The 25,043-nt window shown below is 35.6% G+C and overlaps 3 protein-coding genes across 3 annotated transcripts; 1 reads left to right on the forward strand and 2 right to left on the reverse strand.

Moving 5' to 3' along the window:
• The first annotated feature begins 938 nt into the window (after positions 1 to 938).
• On the forward strand, positions 939 to 1,891 carry LOC128549648 (ATP-dependent DNA helicase Q1-like). Its single transcript, XM_053526787.1, has 2 exons — positions 939 to 1,064; positions 1,632 to 1,891. Exons 1-2 carry the CDS (start codon positions 1,001 to 1,003, stop codon positions 1,889 to 1,891), a joined length of 324 nt encoding a protein of 107 aa, XP_053382762.1. The 5' UTR covers positions 939 to 1,000.
• Positions 1,892 to 1,897: 6 nt separating this feature from the next.
• On the reverse strand, positions 1,898 to 4,862 carry LOC128549647 (uncharacterized). The gene is made up of 2 exons (XM_053526785.1): positions 4,796 to 4,862; positions 1,898 to 4,343 (listed from the first exon to the last, which is right to left on the reverse strand). The coding sequence occupies exon 2, from the start codon at positions 3,626 to 3,628 to the stop codon at positions 2,690 to 2,692; it is 939 nt and encodes a 312-aa protein (XP_053382760.1). The 5' UTR covers positions 3,629 to 4,343; positions 4,796 to 4,862; the 3' UTR covers positions 1,898 to 2,689.
• LOC128549314 (uncharacterized) lies at positions 3,764 to 10,811 on the reverse strand. The gene is made up of 9 exons (XM_053525894.1): positions 10,563 to 10,811; positions 10,154 to 10,304; positions 9,348 to 9,534; positions 8,933 to 8,987; positions 8,152 to 8,260; positions 4,859 to 4,933; positions 4,686 to 4,795; positions 4,157 to 4,343; positions 3,764 to 3,975 (listed from the first exon to the last, which is right to left on the reverse strand). Exons 1-9 carry the CDS (start codon positions 10,809 to 10,811, stop codon positions 3,764 to 3,766), a joined length of 1,335 nt encoding a protein of 444 aa, XP_053381869.1.
• Between the last annotated feature and the right edge of the window lie 14,232 nt (positions 10,812 to 25,043).

Here is a 25,043-nt window from a genome sequence, read left to right on the forward strand (position 1 = left end):
AATCAAGTCCATCAAGTAATAACAGTGATAAAGTACATCAAAACTTTAACCTGAAATTATAAGTAAAAAGGAGGAATAATTTATGAAAAATTGTGTCAGAGTTAAGCATCTTGTATGATATGTTGTGGGTGATAATGTTGAACAACTACCGTAAGTCTGAATCAAATCCATTCAGTAATAACAGAGATAGAGTGAAAGTGCATCAAAACTTGTGCATCAGACCTTTAACCTGAAATTCTAAGTAAAAAGGGGGAATAATTCATTAAAAATTTGTGCCAAAGGTATGCACCTTGCATCATTTGATATGGGCGATAATGTTGAACAACTTTTTTAAGTTTGAATCAAATCCATTCAGTAATAACAGAGATAGAGTGAAAGTGCATCAAAACTTTAACCTGAAAATCTAAATGAAAAGGGGTATAAATCATTAAATACTGGTGCAAGAGTTATATCCTTTATGTCAGATGATGTGGGTGATGATGAGAAATAATTATTTCAAGTTTGAGTCCGGAAAAGTAAGTTTTATGAAATAGCATTGCATATCAGCTATTATTAAACTCTCTAAGTTCAACTTAGTAATGTTTTCTAAACCCGATTTCTGAATTACAGTATTACAGTATGGTGGAACTGGCCACTGCATTAAATTCAACTAATATAGCTTATCAGAATTTTAAAAAAATTGAGCCGTGCCATGAGAAAACCAACATACCGTTAGTAGGTTTGCAAAGTCTGGTCAGGATCCATGATGTTTGATAATGGTTTCTCTAATTGAAATTGTCTTTGAAAGCTAACAACATGGATCTTGGTCAGACTGTGCGGATGCGCTGACTGGTCTTGATCCATGCTGATTGCAAAGTCAATATTGGTTGGCGCAGCTCAATTAATTAATTATATAATATTGCTAAAACTTCACAGCTGAAAAGAGGCCATTCTGTCAAACTTGCAAAAGCCAGATGGACATTGTCATATCAGGCTGATATTTTCAACTGTGGCACTAGGGATGGGAGCAGATCTGAAACAGGTTAAAAGAGTTATTCATGCCGGTCCACCAACTTCACTGGAAAGTATGTCTTAATTTTACATATAGCTTGCTCTTCAAAAAAAGGTACCATTAATTTTGTTCAACAGAGCCACTCCATTTAATGAAAAATCTGTAATATCCTTTCAAAGCACAGCAACCAAGCAAAATGATTGCAGACTGTGTTTGAATGTGACTGTTTGAGGACATGAATTGTGCAACACACATTTGTGACAGCTTAAGTGGAATTCTGTTACAGTTAAATAGTATGGATGGGCCATAAAATATACAATGAATAACACTACACTTGTCCAGCATCATGTACTATTTCATTTCAGATCCATCATCCAAGAATATTTAAATACAAAAATGTAATTAAAATCACTTTAAGTCAATAACTGTGATTTCTTTTTTTCATTGGTCTTTGTCTTTGATAAACAATAACATCAGCAAATACTTCTTCTTCTGATATAAATTAGATAACATATTAAGATAATTTAAAGTTATACAATATCATAACAAATGCTTTTTGAAATATAAGAGTAATCACCTTGAATTTCATTCTACATGTACACATCATTATCTAAACTTCAAGCACAACTGTCTTTTTCAGCATATGTTCAAGAGATTGGACGCGCAGGAAGGGCAGGTTCAGATTCACAGGCTATTCTGTATTTCAACAGAGGAGACTTAGCTTCAGGTTCAATGAGAAAAGAAATGAAGGAATATTGCACAGACACTTCCAAGTGTAAAAGGGAAATAATTAATAGCTACTTCGGCTTTCACACAACAGTTCAATTACAAACATGTTGCAGCATATGTAACCCTGATATTGCACTAGAGTGGCAGTTTGAACATATGGGTGTTAATTGAGATACTGTAATTTTTGAAGTGTTCCAATGTGTCATTGAAAAATTATGTACACTACAATTTGGAATGATACCAATATAAAAAGCCTTCAATTTGAGCAGGCAGTTTTTTACTGATAAAATGATAAAATTTGTGTTCTGAATATCCTTTCATTCTCCATGTGCAATAACATCATGTACCATTTTTTGTTTCAAGAACTGTAACTCCACTTTGGCTGAGTGAAATCACAAACAGGGCCCAGTTGTTCGAAACTTTAACAGGCCCTAAAGCTGACAGCTGATTAACTTTTAGGGTTAGTTTTCAACATTTTAGAAAACTTCGAAAAACAAATGTTTTAGTTTAGAATGATGAAATCCGAAATTCTTTATAATAAAATCGAAACATCATACTAGTCATCCCACCAAGACTAGTGTTTTGAATCAAAATTTAACAAGCGGTTACTTTAACAGCCGGTTCAAGTTTCGAACAACTGTCTCCAGAACACAAGGTGTGCAGCATCACATGCTATATAATCACAACTCTGGTCTGACCAAGTAATATCTCTAACAAAATCACAAATGCACAACTTCACATGCTAAGTAATATTCCTTTAATGTATCATAAGTCTGGGACAAATACTTTATAAGATATATATGACACAAACTTAACCTGTTTTAATCCTATTTTAAAGTCAAGGGCCATAACTCTGGTCTTACTGTACAAGATCCAAATTAAAACCTATCACGCCATCAAGTGTTATCTACAGTTCATAGAACAAATTGACCTTATGGTTTTCAATCCACTTGATGAAATCATCCAAATTTAATTTGGTGATTGGATTTTTGGGGGCTTTTTCCATCGATTCAACTTGAGACCTGGAGTTTCCAGAAAGGGTCTAATTTTCCTAAGATTTTTTATTATTTTATTTTCATCTTCAAAGGATGACAACCTCTTATGTTTTTGTGCTTGCGTGACTGTAGAAGTTTCTTTGTCAAAATGCTCGGATATTTCATTCATACCATAAAAGGAACTACTCCATTTAACTAAGGATTGTTCTGTTACGTTTGAGCACATAGACCGTAAGTGACCTTTTGTAAGCCTCACTAAGTATTCCATTTGTAAGTCTGCTGGAATTATTGATTTTCTTGTATTTACGAAAAGACCATAAAGTGTCTCGTGCGCAGTTCTTTCACTCAGCAGTGCAAACTGATGACATAGCAACCTAAGTAATTCAAGAGCATACTTTGACCTATTGTTGTGACCCTTCAACATCATCATTAGATATTTCATAACATTGAGCAACCAGTCTCTGTTTGGGTTTTTTACAATGTTACAAAAGTTCATGAAAATTAATCCTAACTCAAGCACAATGTTTCCATAACTGTACACAGGATCTGGATTTTCTTCTTGAACATATGTGCCATTTAGAACATTTCTAGTTGATTTGGTAACCTTTTGTATGATAGGGGATACTTGACCAACTAACCAACTTCTGACCTCTTCAGATGACATTTGGGCAGTGTCTGGAATATTTTCAGGAACAATGTCTGTATCTGGCAGTCCTATATGCTCACAAGCTGCCTCAATCACATAGGCTTTTATCACTGATTCTGCAAGATCTTTGCAGCTATCATAATGGTTTTTAACATCATTTCCATCTGCTTCTTTTCGCAAAAGTCTGACCTTTTGGCTATATAATGTAAATGACTCTGTGCTTTGCGTACTATATAAAATTTGGTAAAAAGTATTCAATACAGTCATCTGTAAATGGAATAATTCAAATGTTATTGGATTAAGTCTTTCCAACCGCTCAGTTTCAGTAAAGGCTGCTACTCGGAGGCGCCTAACACCAGAAAATCTCTCACGGATGAGCTGATCACCACCTATGTGGACCTTCTACGGTTCTATTTCAGCTTTTTCAAATGTTGAGTCACAAAGTTCCTGGTATGAATCCAGAATGTCAATGACATCTGCATACTTTTGCTCATTTTTGTGCAATATAGGCAGAGGTATCACTTTATTTCGCACATTCATACCAGGAATTTTGTCCTTTACTTCATTCATTGCAGCCTTAGCAAACTGCAACCACGGAAATGCTCCACCATAATCTGCGCAGCAAGGTATGACATATAATACACTTCTTCATTCAAATCTGACTGAGACAGCAGAAAAGTATTATATGGCAGTTGGAGCAAATCACCCTGGGGAGCAATATCTGACAATGCTGGGAATTCCACATTTTGAATTATTGCTGCTGATCCAAACCAATGTTCCATGTGTCCTGATTACCAACATTTTTTCTTGCCTGTGCAACACCAATGTGAAAGTTGATATTATCACCAATGATCCTAAATCTTTTCCCATCCTTCACACTGTCAATAAGCTCAGAATTAAAGCTGCCAGATACACCCGTCATAAACTGTAGCATTCCATTATGGCTTAGACTGACACCTACATTCTGCAGACGATCATACACCTGTGAAATGTATTACAATGTAAGTAAAATCAGTGGAATTAAATATGTCAAATCAGCATTTTTTTCAATACATAAGCAGCTTATTCAATATGATGCAATGCAAATAGATGCTTAATTTAAGTATTTCTCAAAAAGTGGTCCATTTAAAAGAAAATTTTTCTGAAAACTGTGTAGTTTTATTCCAACACTGAGAGTTGTGGTTAGGTGCTAAGTTTTCTCTATACATTTACAATATATGCTTACTACATTCTGTAGTCTGTTCTTTAAAAACCTCACTACATAAGACTGTTTTCAAAATGTAACTCCAACATGGAAATATCTTATCGCACATGGTAACATTACCTCCAAAAGGATTGTAAAACATATGTCTGGTGATGTGAAAGGCAATGAATATGCAAACGTCTCATTGAACACTGGTAACAACTCTCCAATAGCAGAAAATATTACATTACCTAAATGGAAATATCTTATGGCACATGGAAACAGTACCACACATGTGCCATTGAGATTTTAACCAAAGGATTGTAACTGTGTGACAGGTGATGAAAGGTAATTAGGATCCAAATCTTTAACTGGAAACTTGTAACAAACTGCAACAACAAACAGAAAAATAAAAACAACTGAAACTTTCAGGGAAAAACAGGAATACCATTCACCAAAAATATACATCATTGCTTTTAATACCTTTGCCCTTTTTTTCAGAGTGAATTTCATGAAGCAAAAAATTACTACTTTGATAGTCAATGACTAAATGTGCCCAATTAATTTTCTTTTCAGGGCATTTAGACCATGACAAAATCAAGGTTATATTTACATCAGTATGCTGCATAAATTACATAAGGACCCACAAGATAAAGTCCTTATGTCTTCATGAGCCTGATTTCTTGGTCTGAAAACAATTTTATTTTTCAACTTCAAGATTTTATAGTTCTAAACTTTTTAGAGATACATTTTACATTATGCAGAAAATATTGTTTCTGCTCCATTACCGTAATTTTGACAAAGAAGTACTTGACTTTTTTTTCCATGGAAAAATACCCTGAATAAATATATGTAATGGCATTCCAGATATCAAAAGAAAAACAAGATCAACATTGATAACAGGTCAACATCTGCAAAAACTAGGTCATTTGCAAGGCTGGCCGTAATAAACTTCTGAAATGCACTCAACTGACCAGACCCCTGCTTCATTAGTTTTCCATAGACATTGCAAACCAGGGGCAAGGGTTTCTGTGGGGTTTTCTACACCCAAAATTTTTCCCCCCCCCCCCAAGGCAAACCCCACTGCTAACAGCTTTTACCCATGGGTTGTTTGTTACAAGCTCTTTAAAAAATTCTGACCATTTGAACTCTTTCAGATCTTTTACTGTTTTTAACCGGATACTACTTTTTGAGCAACTTTTCCCGGCGTCTTTTTCTATGTCAAAATCAGGGGGGCCTTTTTTTTTTGTACTGATGAGAAACAACCCTTTTTGCAAATTGCCGGGAGCCAAGCCTAATGATTTTAAGCAAGAGGGCCTAAGGCCTGTATCGCAACCTGCCTCAACCAAAGATCATAAATTTACTTCTGCCCAAAGTTTCATTAAGATATGGTCTAAATGTGGCCTCAAAAGTGTTAACTAGCCATTTTTTTTTTTTTGATCCGTGACCATTTTTGACCCGACATGACCCAGTTCGAACTTGACCTAAAGATCATCAATTTTAAATTTGATAAGTTTCTGAATATAAGGCATAAAAGGGCCTCTAGGTTAAAAAATTTTTTTCCTTTGATATGACCTAGTGCCTATTTTTTGACCCCAACGGCCCCCAATTTTTAAACTTGACCTAAAGACATAAGTTTTAACATTCTGACAAAGTTTCATTAAAGATTTGGAAAAATTTGTGGCTCTAAAGTTTTAAACTAGCTTTTCCTTGTTTTGACCGGGTGACCTAGTTTTTGCCCCCGAATGTCCAATTCAAATTTTGCCCTAAAGATCAAATTTTAAAACATTCTGACAATTTCATAAAAAATTTATCTAAAAGGGGGCCTCACGTGTAACAAGCTTTTCCTTTGATCTGACCTAGTGCCAGTTTTGACCCCCCCTGCCCTTTTTTCACTTGCCCTTTAAAAGTCATAAAATTTTAAATTTTCTGACCAATTTTTAAATTATGATATGGTCATAAATGTGGACTCTACGTGTAAACAGTTTTCCTTTTTATTTGCCTGGTGACCTAGTTTTTGATCCTACATGACACAGATTCAAACTGGACCTTAAGATCATCTAGATTAACATTCTGGTCAAGTTTCATTAAGATTGGGCCAAAATTGTGACCTCTAGAGTGTTAACAAGCTTTTCCTTTGATTTGACCTGGTGACCTAGTTTTTGACCCCAGATGACCCAATATCGAACTCGTCCAAGATTTTATTGAGGGTAACATTCTGACCAAGTTTCATTAAGATTGGGCCAAAAATGTGACCTCCAGAGTGTTAACAAGCTTTTCCTTTGATTTTACCTGATGACCTAGTTTTTGATCCCAGATGACCCAATATCAAAATCGTCCAAGATTTTATTGAGGGTAACATTCTGACCAAGTTTCATTAAGATTGGGCCAAAAATGTGACCTCTAGAGTGTTAACAAGCTTTTCCTTTGATTTGACCTGATGACCTAGTTTTTGATCCCAGATGACCTAATATCGAACTCGTCCAAGATTTTATTGAGGGTAACATTCTGACCAAGTTTCATTAAGATTGGGCCAAAAATGTGACCTCTAGAGTGTTAACAAGCTTTTCCTTTGATTTGACCTGATGACCTAGTTTTTGATCCCAGATGACCCAATATTGAACTCGTCCAAGATTTTATTGAGGGTAACATTCTGACCAAGTTTCATTAAGATTAGGCCAAAAATGTGACCTCTAGAGTGTTAACAGTCAAATTGTTGACGACGGACGGACGACGGACACAGGGCGATCACTAAAGCTCACCTTTGAGCACTTCGTGCTCAGGTGAGCTAAAAAGTCACTAGAAACTGAATGTTTTTTATGACAACAATTCAAACTGTCTAACTAACTATACAACAAATGCCAGCAATACAAATGTGTTACTGATGTAAGGATGTGTAGTAATTCAACCATGCCTTGTAAACATCTGAGTTTTCTTTGCTAATCTTTGTCAGCTTGTATTACCTCAATGAAATTACTATTAAACAAGAGGTGTCAGAGATGACAGTACTTTTGACTATTTCGATGCTTGAGAGTGAAAGTACATAAAAATTTTAAAACGAAATTGTAAGTGAAACAGGGCCACTATTCATGAAATATTGTGTGAGAGTTGACATTTGTGTCATATGATATGAGTGATAATGAGAAACAACTAATTCAAGTCTGAAATAAATCCATAAAGTTAACTTAACTAAGACAAGAATGTTTGCCTTTATGATAGCTTGGTTAAATTCGACACTGGGTCATGCGGAGTAAAAATCTAGGTCAGTAAGCCAGACCAACTCTGGTGAGTGATATAGGGCCATCATGACCCTATTGTTACATTACTTTTTAGTAACTTATTTTTTTTGGAAGAACAATTCTATTTTTGTCCAGTCCACATTTGTTTATGGTAAAATACTCTCCACTGGGACTTGAACCCAGACCTCTTCATACATGGTGTAATATATGAAGCATTCTTACATTGAACTATAGAGAGGAAAACAAATTCTTGTATGACTGGAAAATACTATAAGCAGATTTATCTGTAATATAGTGTAGAATATGGGGAGAGTAGGGTAGCTCCCTTTATACTTTGTATCGTGCAGGTTATAAAAATAATTACTTACAAAGCACATCAATCAGGCTTGCTTTTTCTCCGTCAGATATACCAAGATAATGCCTTAATCGCTTTAAAGCTGTTCTATGCAGGTATTCTGCACCAACACTGGCAACTGGCTGTAACAGGAAAATACAAACCAATAATTAGAACTCTAAATACTAATTAATTAAAGTTACATTCTGAAGAATGAAATAATATTTGCCAGTTTGACCACGAAAAGTTTTGTATTTCTGTTGCCTTCTCAGTCACAAACGTTAATCTTTAGTTCGGGAATGTTTAGACTTCTGTACCTTTTTTTCAAACAGAAATTAACATTGATGTTTCAGGATTATTTCACTGTAAACAAAGTTTTGTTCAGTTTAACATCAAACTGACATAATTTAGGTCACACGGTGACTGTTCAGCTTTTTATGGTGAAGGAAGACTCTAATGGAGGAAGACCCTAGGTGCCCCTCTAAAATTTATTTTATCCTGTAAACTACTGACTTAAGGCAATTGAACAGCTTCCTCACATGAAAGAATTACATGCCACAAGACAGGTTCAAACCCACAGCAGTAAGGGAAATTCAAAGTCACCACTCAGCCACAGAGTTCTCTATTCTTGTTAGTAATAGGTTGATGAAATGTAAGCAGCATCCTTAAGACAGGCTTATATGCAAACCAAACAACATCCCCATTTTGTGTAAAATCAATTCAAACTGGAGCAGTACAGTCAAGTTACTGAGCAAAAATATCGTTACATGGCTGATATTTACTGCAGACATTTACACAATAATGTACCTATATACCTCAAGTTCTTTTCTTGGTTCTATAAACAACCATTCACCGTCTTTAACATCGAAACTTAAAAATAAAAACACACACAAATGATGACAATTTGACTTTAAGTTAACTATTTTGTAAATAGCACACAACCTGGAAAGTTAAAATTATAATAATTAAAAGGCAAAAGGCTACAAATTCAACACTTATTTTGAAAATACTTCTTGCTCTGGGACTGCCTCTATTAACTGGAGTTAGGGGTGATAAAGCCCTATGAACATAAAATACCTTGTGATTTTATGTGGAAATTAAAAAAATCTTATCGACAGTGTAGATAATCAGCCCAGAACCTAAATATGGATATTGCCAACAGCATCTTACATTACTATAAATACGGACTGCGAAAGCTTTTAAAGTTACATTAAACTGCCATTCTCATACCTATTACTAGTATTAGTGTTGACTGGAAGTGACAAGGCAGTCTGTGTCCCTACATCCCGTGTCATTACATCCTGGGTTGACAACATACTAAATCTAGATGCAATGTCTTTTTCATCTAAGGATGATTCTGTATTACCTCTTAATGGGGTTATAAATAACCTCTGCGACAATCCCTTGCATGCAAGCCCTGAGTGAAAAAAACAAATCATGTTTCAATCACTAGACTGATAATAATTGAAACTGGAACGTTTGTCATTTTTTTCTTTAATTCTATGTAATAATGAAAAATCCAGTCTATTTTAGAGATTTTCTCATAGATTGTAAACTTTAATATCAGACTTGTATCATCCAAAATGCTATGAGAGTCGATTTGCATCTATCGGTATTATACTCCCAAGATTATAATTTAGTACATCATGCCAGTGATTAAAAGTTATATAGCTAGCCATTGATGTGTAAACCACTGATCCTTATCACTTTGGCCGGAGTCAGATTTGACATCGATACATAAAGTTCCTAAAATTTGCAAAGTAGCACTAAACTATTTATTGGACATACGAAATAGACTGGCTACAATCAAACTAAAAAAATAATACAAAATATAACATAGACTAGGAGCTAGTCTAGATTGTTAGGAAACAACTGGGGAAAATATTGTCACCAAATCACTCATTTGAGAAAAATTCCAACCAAACTTTACAAATTTTAAATTGAAAAAGTGGCGATTATGAGGAAGTTGATGACAGACATATCGATGTATGCCAGGCCAAATTTAATCAAAATAGATCAATCTAAACATATTATACCATTACGCATCCCAGCTGGAAATCTGGCATTCATGGCAGAAGCACATTTCTGCCAGTAATCTGTAAGCGTTTCATTTAGTGGTGTGTGTTTGACATATTGAATGAAATAGTCCTTCTCCGGTTCTGTCCAAGGAGTATTGCGTTTCTGACCCTGCATTAAATAAAATAAAGACAAATAATCACCACACAGATATCATGGGAACATGGAGGAGTAGTATGTTTTGAACATAATATCTAGGATGAAAAAGATGCAAATATTCCTTTATAATTTGTGAACTATTATTACAAATACAAAAATGGTTTGATTTCACTCAATCTACATGTAATGTATGTTTAAGTATTTTCTGTATATATAGGCACTAGCATACATACAGTATTAAATTGCTTTTAGTTTTACAGCACAACTTACTGATAAAACTGCAGTTCCAATTTTTGAAGGCTGTTGGGGAGTTTTCCCAGTCGGTGTACTTCTTTCTCTCTTACGATTATTTGTTGGAGTTCTACAAGTATTGTCACATATTTTGTTGTAGCTATGATCTGTGCCAAAAACTGATGGAATTCTCTCATTTTGTAGCTCTTTTTCCTTGGAATAGCAATGATCCATATTCTGAAAAGTACACATATATAATAATGAGCTGTACCATGAGAAAACTGACATAGTGGGTTTGCAACCAGCATGGATCCAGACCAGCCTGTGCATCCGCGCAGTCTGGTCAGGATCTATGCTGTTCACTAACAGTTTCTCTAATTACAATAAGTTATAAAAGTGAATAGCATGGATCCTGACCAAACTGCGCAGATGCACCGGCTGGTCTTGATCCATGCTAGTTGTAAACTATGTTGGTTTTCTCATGGCACAGCTCATATATAAATAAATTTGCATATCAGGTCAACTTGTCCCCTAAAGTTCAACTCATCATCTTACAATCAAAGATCTATATTTACAATTATTTATTACTGGATTTTTTTTTTTTTTTGAGAAGAATACGAATTCTGCAATGTTGCAAATATTTATTTGAGATAACATACATAATTATGGGTTTCAAATTTATAAATGCTCTGCACTGAATATAGTACTTTTTGGATATTTAATTCTTAGCATGTCTGTGTTTGGTTAAACTTCTTCAACACTTTTTACAATCATATAAACACCAGTGTCTACTTGTAGCAGTGAGCTCAATACCTAACTTTACAGTGCTGCTTCACTGCAACATGATGCATTAAATTAATTAGACACATGACATAATCAATTCTGTCAGTATAACATTAAAGTTAAAACCAAACCCAGCACTATCTAATTTATTACTGCTGAACACCATATGAGGAAGCTACTTCTGCTATTTTTTAAAGATTTAAACAATGTTGGCAAATTCAGGTAAATTATACAAATGATATACACCTAACACACCATAGATACATGTAAATACATAACATGACATAAAAGAGGCGGCTATATAATACTGAACAAAAGTCATTAAATATGTGGTATTACAAAATTTCTGGTCATTTACAGCTATGTATACATGAACTGAGTCTGTACATGATTAACGTTCACTGAGTATACATGCCAATATGCACAAGCAATGAAATTATAATAGGAGCAGAAAACTGTGTAGTCCAACTGTCCAATACAGGACTCAAACCTGTGATGTTCTGCTTGCAAGTCAGATGCTCTACCAACTTAGCTAATGAAAACACTTAGCAGAATCTAATTTGAATAGTAATGGATGGAAAACGCATATCTATACCATGCCGAAAAATACTTGAAACATTATTTTCACTGTATAGTGACTCATATGTCTTGTATATGACTTTCAGAGTTAAAGTCTTCTGCTAATCAGATAATCAATATCATAATCTATTAGTCATAGCCTCAATTTCGTCTAAACAGGTAATCGCATGTACTGACATGCTGCTGTTTGAATGAAGCATGATAGGGGTAGCCCTATTTAGCGCTCTGCATGTATGTATAGATCTAATAATTTATATACACACTGATACAAAACCATTAACTTTGACTGACTGCATGTGTACTGTGATTTATCCTCCATTATTTTGGTCTTTCAATATTTTCACATTTAGATTGCCCCACCACAAACAAAAAAAACAACAACATGAACGTGATAATATTTTGACTGGACTTTTGTTGAGGTCTGTAGATTTTAACCACCCAACACTTTTTGTAAAACGCATATTAAATCAAGAAATAGTTAAAATGAGGACAATCTGCCCATATGATTGTAAAACATATAACACAGAAACGCAACCAGGTGTAAAAATGAACTGGTACGATTAACAAGGAAACAGAAAAATTATATATCCGAAATCTATTCAAGTAAACTGTCATCAAAGTTTATGACAACTTCTCATAAATTTTACAAGCAATTACCTTATTAAAATTGCTTATACGCTAGTACTGTATTACAGCAGCTAGTTCATAATAAAGTTTTTTGATTACTTGTAGGCAAAAGAAGGGTCTGTTTCCGGTCTACCTACCTACACCTTTTTTTTTACTCCTCTCTCACCCCCCCCCCCCCCCCCCCCCCAACCTTCCTTATTTTTTTATTGGGGATAATTTTCCGCCTTTAGATTTTCAAAAAAAAATTGTTTCATTTTAAACTTCTTGCATCATTTTGAAATACAGGATTCTGATTCTGCAGCGTACTGTTATGAAATTTTGATAAAATAACGTGATTTGAATCGAGAAATATACTATCAGGAACCAACGGGAACTGTCAAGGTATTGAATTTTTATTCTGTTTTTTAAACAAGAGATCACAGAGTGATCTTGGCGCCCACCAATGTGCCATTTTTGAGTGTTCCAAATTTCAAGACTTATTGACTAGCTCAAGGTCAAATTTCATTTCCGTACACAACACAAATCTATGCATGTGGTCCAAATTTGAAGCCTGTACCTTCAAAAATGTGAAAGTAGGTCACTAGGTCAATGTCAAGGTCAAAGTTTGTTTCGGTACACAAAACTATGCATGTGGTCCTAAATTTGAAGCCTGTAGCTACAGAAATGTTAAAGTAGGTCACTAGGTCAATCTTAAGGTCAAAGTTTGTTTTGGTACACAAAACTATGCAAGTGGTCCAAATTTGAAGGCTGTAGCTTGAGAAATGTAAAAGTAGGTCACTAGGTCAAAATCAAGGTCAAATTTTACTTCGGAATACAAAACTATGCATGTGGTCCAAATATGAAGCCTGTACCTTCAAAAATGTGAAAGTAGGTCACTAGGTCAATGTAAAGGTCAAAGTTTGTTTCTGTACACAAAACTATGCATGTGGTCCAAATTTGAAGGCTGTAGCTTGAGAAATGTAAAAGTAGGTCACTAGGTCAAAATCAAGGTCAAATTTTATGTCGGAATACAAAACTATGCATGTGGTCCAAATTTGAAGCCTGTACCTTAAAAATGTGAAAGTAGGTCACTAGGTCAATATAAAGGTCAAAGGTGATTTCAGTACACAAAACTATGCAAGTGGTCCAAATTTGAAGGCTGTAGCTTGATAAATGTAAAAGTAGGTCACTAAGTCAATGTCAAGGTCAAAGTTTGTTTCGGTACACAAAACTATACATGTAGTCCAAATTTGAAGGCTGTAGCTTGAGAAATGTGAAAGTAGGTCACTAGGTCAAAATCAATGTCAAATTTCATTTTGATACACGAAACTATGCATATGGTCCAAATTTGATGCCTGTACCTTCAAAAATTTGAAAGTAGGTCACTAGGTCAAAATAAAGGTCAAAGTTTTTTCCAGTGCACAAAATTATGCATGTGGTCCAAATTTGAAGGCTGTAGCTACAGAAATGTGAAAGTAGGTCACTAGGTCAAAATCAAGGTCAACTCATGTCAAGGTTCATCTTGCCACTCAAAAATATACATGTGGTTCAAGTTTGAATGTTGTAGTTACTGACAAGAACATTTTAAAAGCTTTTCCCTATATAAGTCTATATGAACCATGTGACCCCTGGGGCGGGGCCATATTTAACCCTAGGAGGATAATTTGAACAAACTTGGTAGAGAACCACTAGATGATGCTACATTACAAGTATCAAAGCCCTAGGCTTTGTGGTTTGGACAAGAAGATTTTCAAAGTTTTTCCCTATATAAGTCTATGTAAACCATATGACCCCCAGGGCGGGGCCATATTTGACCCTAGGGGTATAATTTGAACAATCTTAGTTGAAGACCACTAGATGAAGTCACATACAAAATATCAAAGCCCTAGGCCCTGTGGTTTTGGACAAGAGGTTATTCAAAGTTTTTCCCTATATAAGTCTATATAAACCATGTGACCCCCAGGGCGGGGCCATATTTGACCCCAGAGAAATAATTTGAATCATCTTGGTAGAGGACCACTAGATGATGCTTCATACCAAATATCAAAGCCCTAGGCTCTGTGGTTTTGGACAAGAAGGTTTTCAAAGTTTTTCCCTATATAAATCTATATAAATTATAGAAATAAACAAAGGGCCATACCTCACTCATAAATTGTTGAACCAGTCTGATTTTCAGGGGGACACAACTAGGGTACGAATACATCATTCTGACAAAGTTTGGTCAAAATCCCCCCAGTAGTTTCTGAGGAGATGCGATAACGAGAAATTGTTAACGGACGGACGGACGGACGGAATGACGGACGGACGGACCACGGACGCAGAGTGATTTTAATAGCCCACCATCTGATGATGGTGGGCTAAAAATGTGAAAGTAGGTCACTAGGTCAATGTCAAGGTCAAAGTTTGTTTCGGTACACAATCCTATGCTTGTGGTCTAAATTTGAAGCCTGTAGCTACAGAAATGTGAAAGTAGGCCACTAGGTCAATCTTAAGGTCAAAGTTCATTTCGGTATACAAAACTATGCAAGTTGTCCGAATTTGAAGGCTGTAGCTCGCGAAATGTGAAAGTAGGTCACTAGGTCAAAATCAAGGTCAAATTTTATTTCGGAACACAGAACTATGCATGTGGTCCAAATTTGAAGCCTGTACCTTCAAAAATGTGAAAGTAGGTCACTAGGTCAATGTAAAGGTCAAGGTTTGTTTCGGTACACAAAACTATGCATGTGGTCCAAATTTGAAGGCTGTAGCTTGAGAATTGTGAAAGTAGGTCACTAGGTCAAAATCAAGGTCAAATTTCATTTCAGAACACGAAACTATGCATGTGGTCCAAATTTGAAGCCTGTACCTTCAAAAATGTGAAATAGGTCACTAGGTCAATGTCAAGGTCAAAGTTTTTTTCAGTGCACAAAACTATGCATGTGGTCCAAATTTGAAGGCTGTAGCTACAGAAATGTGAAAGTAGGTCACTAGGTCAAAATCAAGGTCAACTCGTGTCAAGGTTCATCTTGCCACTCAAAACCATACATGTTGTCCAAATCTGAATGTTGTAAGTTATTGACAAGAAGATTTTAAAAGCTTTTCCATATACAAGTCTATATGAACCATGTGACCCCCAGGGTGGGGCCATATCTGACCTTTGGGGGATAATTTGAACAAGCTTTGTAGAGAACCACTAGATGATGCTACATTACAAATGCCAAAGCCCTAGGCTTTGTGGTTTACACCAGAAGATTTTCAAAGTTTTTCCCTATATAAGTCTATGTAAACCATATGACCCCCAGGGCGGGGCCATATTTTACCCTAGGGGGATAATTTGAACAATCTTAGTAGAAGACCACTAGATGATGTCACATACAAAATATCAAAGCCCTAGGCCCTGTGGTTTTGAACAAGAGGTTTTTCAAAGTTTTTCCCTATATAAGTCTATATAAACCATGTGACCCCCAGGGGCGGGCCATATTAGACCCCAGGGAAATAATTTGAATCATCTTGGTAGAGGACCACTAGATGATGCTTCATACCAAATATCAAAGCCCTAGGCTCTGTGGTTTTGGACAAGAAGATTTTCAAAGTTTTCCCTATATAAATCTATATAAATTATAGAAATAAACAAAGGGCCATAACTCATTCAAAAATTGTTGAACCAGTCTGATTTTCAGCGGGACACAACTAGGGTACCAATACATCATTCTGACAAAGTTTGGTCAAAATCCCCCTTGTAGTTTCTGAGGAGATGCGATAACGAGAAATTGTTAACGGAAGGACGGACGGAATGACGGACGGACGGACGGACGGACGGACGGAAGGACGACGGACCACGGACGCAGAGTGATTTGCATAGCCCACCATCTGATGATGGTGGGCTAATAAAATATAAATTACTACATAAATCTTCTACATGTATGTAGTTTGAAATATACGTCATTTACAGCATGCGAGTCGTTTTACACCCCGGGGTGTAAGATGGATTTTTCCAGCACCGGTAAAAATACCGGAAATCCCCGTCTAGTATGCAAGAATTATAAATTCTTCTGTTTCCTGTGACTAACCATGTATTTAACACAATGGAAAAACACAAAAACAATTTTGCAGTAGATGATTTCAACAATTTGTTTTCCTATTTTAAAAGTTAAAACAGGAAATTGGGAAGAGGCTGGAAATTTATGCGGGATAATTGTACATTTTGGGAAAAATAATCAACCAGAAGTGAACACGAGAAGAATGAGTTCAATTTATCTCCTCTGAAAAACGGACAAAAATCCAGGTCATGGAACATCCCGGTAAGGGATTAGACTTGTAATGAGTTCTTTCATGCACGGAACCCCAATTTTCTCAGAGGGGGTCCGACTGGCCCCCTCACTAAGACCAGGAAGGTCTAGCTAATAGGTACCAATCGTTTGAGCTATGACAAACATGTGTCTTTATACACTAAATAATTAGATGGTGTGCTTTTTTGTGTGTAGATGTTAGCCGTATAAATGAACAGGAATTGTTTTTGTTGAACAGGCTGAAATAGAAAAATTTGCGGCCCAGCTAGGAGGGTCAGGGGGCATGCCCCTCTGGAAAATTTTGAAATTCAGCGCTTCATTTCCTGCATTCTGGGGCATTTTAGGAGCATTTAAGGGCACCTTTTCCGCTGCAATTTTATATACAATATACCCCTTATTTTCACAGTTTTAAGGACAAACTTGTTAAGTGTGGGAAAAAATATAAAATTAAGTTTTCTTAAAGGTAAAATTCTTAGTTTCTTTGACATAATTAACATAAATATGAATAACGTCGGGGTCATATATAGCAGCTGCCACATACACTTTGAATGCAATCCTAATGTTTTTTTTCCGTCTTCTCTTCTTTCCTTTTTAGGGATTTTCCAGGGGGAGGGGGAGGGGGGTCGGACCCTCCCTCTGGATCCGCGCATGTCCTTTGCACCGTTAGGCTATAGTGTCCAACAAAAATATCAATACGAAATGCTTTCTCTGGAAATATAAAAAATGTAAAAAAAAATCAAAACCATCTATTGGAATGATTTTGGGAAATCATATCTTGCATTTTGGGAAATATGTCTGCCACATTTGGGAAAAAGTAGTATATTTTTGGATTGGAAAATGGATTAATATACATGTAGGCCTCTGTTTATAAGGATTTTGGCTCTTGCTAATTCAGTCTTATTCTAGATAGTATTTGTTTCTATAATATAAAGGTAAATGTAGTATTAATAGGCCTAGCTGTGATATCAGTTAAACTGTGATCTTAGTTAACTATCAGTAGATGGTTTGTGTTCAATTTATGTGAAACTACATCATTTTTAAAAGTTACCCGGCTATTGGATATTTTAGTTCAAAGTTTTAAAGTTTGTGTAAATAATTTTTTAGGCGTGATAAATGTCATTTGAAACTTGTATAATTATGTGTGTTTTATCTCGAATTATCATCAATCTTTCTTGCCTACCTAGCAGGGAAAGTATACATTTGTCCGAGCAGGAAGGGGCCTCCGTGGCCGAGTGGTTAAGGTCGCTGATTTCAAATCACTTGCACCTCATCGATGTGGGTTCGCCCCTCACTCGGGGCGTTGAATTCTTCATGAAACTACCCAGGTGCCCGCTCGTGATGAAATAATGCACGGAGCAGGGCTAGACACTAACTTTTTTCCAGTGGTGGTCCAAAGGACCAGCAGCTTTTGCAAACTGATGGTCCGACAGAATTTCAGGTGGTCCTACCTAGATGGATGGTTTTTTTTAAGTTATCGCAACCAGTAACATATTCAGGGTTGTCAATAAGAACCGGCTGCCGGCCGAAATGGACGGTTCAAATGGCATTTGGGCCGGTTCAAATTCGAAAAAAAAAAAAAAAAAAAAAAAAAATCGGGCCTTAAAACCTTAACCCGCCGACCATAGTATTTTTAAAGTTTTTTTCACGATTCTGTCATGAAAATATAATTTGTATAAAGAACTCTCCACCCAGTCTAAAAATTGATATTACCCGCGGTAGTTTCCGTTCATAATTAATACACAGCGTGTCATCACGGGCGATGTTAATTGAATCTTAATTGCCGAGGTGTATTTCATACACTGCCACGTGCCTGTCAATCTTTGACTTGAGTTAAAACATGCGATAAACCAATGACAGCTTTGGATGTAGAACGCGTGACGTATTTATCGGCAAAACTATTTAAGCTCCGCCTTTACAAATGATGATACACGTACGTCATAACTGACGAAATCCAAGCTAACGTCAAAGCGATGAAAATCATGTTTCACAGACTGAATTAATATTAGAGATATACATGAAAAAATATTCATCAGTTATCGTAGTGTCAAAGTTATATTTTGTAGCAAAAACTTCGGAAGAAAGAGTGATGAGACATCCGCGATAATTTCCAAGAATTTTGAAATCATGAGTGACGGTCCCGATTTAAAAGAAAAGACAACAAAAAACAAAACAAAGAAATTATCCACAAGTACCTTTATATTTTATAATCCAACATCGCTTATAACTAATCTGTAAACAACAATTTTCGGATATTTTCACACCTATTTACCCCTGTGGAGTGCTTTTTATAACAAAGCCAGGTTTGATTTTAATGTGTGACAACTGAGACAGGTATTTTTAAAAAATTCTATAAAAAATCATTAATCACAATCAAATTAAGATCAGAAAATATATTCGCTTTTACCTTTTTCTGTAAGTTTTTGAAATCGAAAGTACATTAGTTGTCGCGGTATCAGCCGGCCGATTTTTTATAAATATTTCTCTTAAATCATTTTAATAAGAGGAAATGTCAAGGTAAAATTTTTTATCAGATACTGTCAAATGCTGTTAAACTGTCTTTGCACCATCATAATTTGTCAAACACATCCTTCAAAGTGGAGTTTTGGTCAATGTCTACGAAAGTGTAACAGAATCTGGACATACAATTTTGGATATCTGGATTTTGATCAAGAAAAATCGAGGCTAGGGGTTTTGGCTACGGATAGGTGGGGGTGAGAATCAAACAGTTAATTTTCTATGCCTAAACTTGTATTATTTCTAACTCTGTACATTTTGTTTTGATGGTTCTAACAGTGACATTTTTTGTCATGCCAAATTGTAAAAATTCATCTGTGGAATCTTGTTCCCCACAAAAGAAATATGAGTACAGGTTTAATTCTCAGTAAAATTTTGAATTTAGATATACAGTAGTGCAATAACTATTTGATTTTGCAAAGAAGTACAACAAAGAGTTGAAGTGTGGTGACAAGTTAGATATTCGCATTTCAAGACTTGAAAAATGCATTCATGAACATGTAAACTCACTTTTATTATTATCTCCAAATTTACCAGGTGAGCTCATAAAAATGTGAAAATAAGGGTATATTGTATCTAAAAATGCAGTGGAAAAGAAGTTCTTAAATGCTTTCAAAATGCCCCAGAATGCAGGAAATGAAGTGCTGAATTTCAAAATTTTCCGGGGGAGCATGCCCCCCGGACCCCACTAGCTGGCCGCCTACTTTTCTATTTCAGCCTGTTCAACAAAAACTTATTGACAACCCTGACATATGAGACCCCCTCTTCTTCCATGGAGTACTTTTTACAAACACTGCAAAACGTGATTTTTATATTATTATTTTGATAAACATCTGCCATTTAATTAATGAAAATAATTTGAAAATCAAAATTTAAAATAAAGATGTCAATAAAGAAGATTTTTTCAGCAATTCATATTTTAAGTTGTCTTATTTTGCACATTGCGGGCCATATATGAAAGGCAGTGGCTAGAGAACAGGAATCGGTTCCCCAGACTGCGAACTTATTCGTCTGGAACCGGTTCTCTAAGCAAAGTACCGTGCATAGGCTAGGGAACCGGAATTTTATTTCTATGCATAATGCTGCCGATATCCACTTTGTTTCTTGGTAAGTGTCATGCATATTATTATCTTAATAAATTTTACCAGGGCCTTGCATTTATCTGCGTTTACTGTCTCTAAAAGTGTACTCGCCGCATATATACCGTGTCTGCCGTATTGGAATGATATGAACTAGTACGAATGAATGCGTGAAAACTACTTTGCAGTTTTTAAATGTTATTAAATTTTGCTTTAAACGTGTACTGTGTTTAAATTATTTAAATATAAAATAATATTGGTTTGTATTTGCGTCATTACATGTTTAAATGCTGGTTTGTAACACCTCAACATTTCACGTTCAAAGATATGTAATCAATACTTATTAACAGAAATTACTTAATTTAAAATTGTTTCTTTTATTGTCTTATACCTTTTAAGTTTAAATTTCAAGTTGATCTCGGCTCCAGTGTCGACGATTTCGCATTCATTCATACTAGTTTATTTTATCATTTCAATATGGCGGACAGTATATATGCAGTGAGTACACTTCTAGAGACACAGTAAACACAAATAAATAAAAGGGCATAGCTTGCTGAAATAGTAAAATTTATTAACTTATTAAGATAAGAACATGCACAAGATACTTACCAAAAGAAACAAAAGGAATTTCGACAGTATTATGCATAGAAATAAAATTCCGGTTCCCTAGACTATGCACGGTACTTTGGCTAGAGTACCTGTTCCGGACGAATAAGTTCGCTGTCTAGGGAACCGATTCCGGTTCTCTAGCCACTGCCTATATGAAAATGGGTGGGGTTTGGTGCCTTTTCTCGAAAGATGTTTCAAAATAAGAGCTTTTTTTGCAACAGTTGTCATTTTCTCTTAAATGCAGACTTTTTGTTGACTTTTTATTAAGATTGCACTAGAAAATCTCGTTAAAAATGTCCGAAAATCACGGCCGTGAAAACAGGTGACAAATTATGGAAAACGAAAGTAACATTGAATTCTTTATAAAATACGTGCTACAAAATTCATTTTGCCATTATACCTATTGAATGCTTATAATTTCTGCTTATTTAAAGCATTTTTATTTGTTTTGGCCCAAACAAAGCCTCGGTAATGATAATAAATTAAATAAAATGCTATAGACCGTAACGGCCGACCGGCTCGTATAAACCACAGGCAATCGGCGTGTGACTTTGACCCCTTATGAATGATGGACCCCCACCCTGTTCTCTACAACCCAGATCCCCAACATAATAACAGATAAACACATTTCCAAAAAAAAAAATGCTATATATAAAAAAAATAAAGGTACGGTACTTTACGGCCAAACATTAAGGAAAAAATGGAATGACCTCAGTAACGATCTCACTGCGTACACAATTTTCGGTCGATTTTTGAAAATCTGGTCTTAATCAACGCATAAAGCATAAATCTTAACGGTAAACATGCACTTTGGTCTCAAGGCTGCATCATTTTGATGCAGCGAGACGCTATTCTTTGACAAAATCATCTCGTACACGATGTGACCTAACCCGTATATTTCTCGGGCCAATAGACAAGTCAATGCCAGCCACCTATTCCCTTCGTTATTTCCAAGCACAATCGTGGCCAGCCTTTAGAAACATAAATAATTAGTCGCTTACCTATAATTACTTCGTCCAGTTTCTGTCATTAACGATGCATCCAGTCAATTTCCCAACGCTGTATTTCTCTCAAAACATCAGCTGCCATGTTTAAACCAGCTCACGTGGAGAACACACATCCAGAATCAACCAATCGCAAAAAGGCTACGTAGTAAAAACCAACCAATTCAAAAAAGTACTGGGAATGAGGTAAGTGCAATCGTGCAACATCGGGCATTTCCGTATACTCCGGTAAATACGTCTATTGCGTAGCATAAAGGCCGAGGTGATCAGATTGGAGGTAAGTGTATACCTGGGAATAAGGTAGCATCTGTGCGTTCTGATTGGTCAGTCATGTAAACAAACCCAAGAAGTGATTATTTTTTTCAAAATGGAATACTTTTACTGCGTTTACAGTATTTCATTATACATTTTGACAAAATTTGCTACATTTTATGTGTATTGAAAAATAGTTTCATCAAATGAATTTCTCCCGCCATGACAACAATGTAAACAGGGGGTCATCTCATTCACACGAAAATTACTTAAATAAAGTATCACTATTCATATGTTTTTCGTCCAATATTTTGGTGGAACCAAGATAGGTCTTGAAAAAAATGTGATTGGATATACATGTTTCGATATATGGAAGGCCGTACACGCCATAATGTTATAATGGAAGTCTATGGGAAAACAATTGGTGTTCTCTACCCTAAACATCAGAACATGGCAGCTGGGAAAAACATTGTCTTAAACAGTGTGCACTCTGGTGAAGTTACTTCTGTCCTTCCGTAACATTTTGTGTCTGCTCTGTAACTCCTAAACCCCTTGAAGGATTTTCATGAAACTTTGGTCAAATGATCACCTTATCAAGATGATGTGCAGAACACATGAGTCAGCCATGTCAGTTCAAGGTCAAGGTCACAACTGAAGATCAAAGATTTGAGCTCCCATTTCGTTTCCTCTGTATCTCCTAAACCCCTTGAAAGGTAATCATGAAACTGGGGTCAAATGATAACCTCATCAAGAACTCTTGAGTCTAATGAGTCAGCCATGTCAACTCAAGGTCAAGGTCACAACTCAATGTCAAAGGTTTGAGCTCTGTATCTCCTAATCAAGATGATGAGCAGAATTCATGGGTCAGTTCAAGCTCAAGGTCACAGCTGAAGGTCAAAGGTTTATCCTTTCACTATCCATAACAGTGGCGGGGGATTTAGCTTTCTTTCAGACTGCCTTGTCAAGAGTAAAATAAAAACCCAAGTAGCCAAATTATGTATGGCTCTGTACATGTACCTCATTTTGGCCAATTCTCTCATGGCTGGTCACATTTTCTTTTAAAAATTTCAAATGTAAAACTTCTCAATTGCTGTGCATTTTGTGTTAATTAACGGTAGATCAGTTCTTGTAGTTCCAATGGTAGAACATCTTTCACTTCAAAGAAAGAAGGTTCCGAGTTCAAGTCTCGGTGAGAAACCTACCAAACACATAATGCACTTGCTTTAATATAAAATCTGTACATTAATGTACAAAAACATGCTTTTTATGCAGTATATTTTATTTCATCAGGAAGACATTGGCCAGAAAGTAAATGTGCAGAGATCAGTTTTGCTTTTAAGAAATCATTAATTATGATTTTTTAAAATAATATTTCATAGTTTCAATGTTTCTAAATGTGTTTTGTATTGTTTTTCTGTTGTTTAAAGTGGTTTATCAGCAATTTGCAGACAGTTGTTATTTAAATACTGTAAAATCATTTAATTTCAAGGGCATGAAATTTCGTGGTTTTGGTTGAAACAGTAATATCATGAGGATATGAATTTGTGGATTTTAATTTTTTACTTCACCATGTGCCAAAGGCTCTGACATGGTGAGCTTTTGTGACTGCTCAATGTCTGTCGAGTGTCGTATGTCCGTCAATATTTTCAAAAAAAAATTCCTTGAAAATCACTCTGCATAGTTTCACCAAACTTCAAAGGAATGATTCTTGGGTGGTGCTCTTTCAAAATTGTTCAAAAAATTTAATTCCACGTAGAACTCTGGTTGCCAAGGCAACCAAAAGGAAAAACTTAAAAAAAAAATGGTCCAAAACCTCAAGACATAGACATTGATATTTGGCATGTGACATATCTTATGGTCCTCAATGAAGATTGTTAAATTGTGCCCCTGGGGTGAAAAGAGGTCCCATCCCGGGGGTCACAAGTTTTACATAGGCTTAAAGGTAATTCCTTTAGTTATTTATGCGCATCTTTCTGTGCAGCCGACATTTTCTACAGAAAACTGAAATGAAATCAACATTTGTTGAAACATGTGACAGACAACCTTAAATATGAGGAATCTTGAATGAAATAACATTTTTGATAAGTTTTATCAGTAATCCAATGTTGATACTGGTTTATGTTGTATTGACAAGTACCATGCCTGCCAGGTATTTTGCCATTTTTAGCGCGATTTTTCGAAGAAAAAGTAGAGCTACTGCACTTGCCCCGGCGTTGGCGTCGGCATTTGTTAAAGTTTTTGATAAAGTCAAATATCTCTGTTACTATCAAAGCTATTGACTTGAAACTTAAAATACTTATTCACCATAAAAGTCTACACAAGACAGTGTTGTTCATATAATGTAAGACATTAAGACTGACAATAATTGACTTAGTACTGATAACACAATATCACCTTTCAGATTATTTAGTATTCAATTATAGAAAGAATTAAGAATTTAAAAAAAAAATTCTTTAACTTCTTAGTAGCAGATATACATGTAATCAATTTGGTCAGGTTCGCTCCATTTTTCGTCCGAAGGTGTTGTATTCAAGCGGTCCTAACCAGTGACAGGGAAAGAATGTTTGTCCATGGGACAATGGCCCATCATACACAATTTTTATGTGACATTTAATAATTTTATGTGACATTCAGAAATTTCTATGGGACATCTGCGACTTGTTTGCTAGGAATTCGCACTGTAGTATGTATATATTTCAGATTAAAGAAGCTCTTAATTAAATACAAGTATAGCAACTAAAACTGTAACAGCTTAACATGTCCATAATATTCAAAGCAGTTTACATTTGATACTGGGTAATTCGCAGTTCATTTAAACTACTTTCT

The sequence above is a fragment of the Mercenaria mercenaria genome, chromosome 16 (genome assembly GCF_021730395.1).
Source record: "Mercenaria mercenaria strain notata chromosome 16, MADL_Memer_1, whole genome shotgun sequence".
Taxonomy (NCBI): Eukaryota; Metazoa; Mollusca; class Bivalvia; order Venerida; family Veneridae; genus Mercenaria; species Mercenaria mercenaria.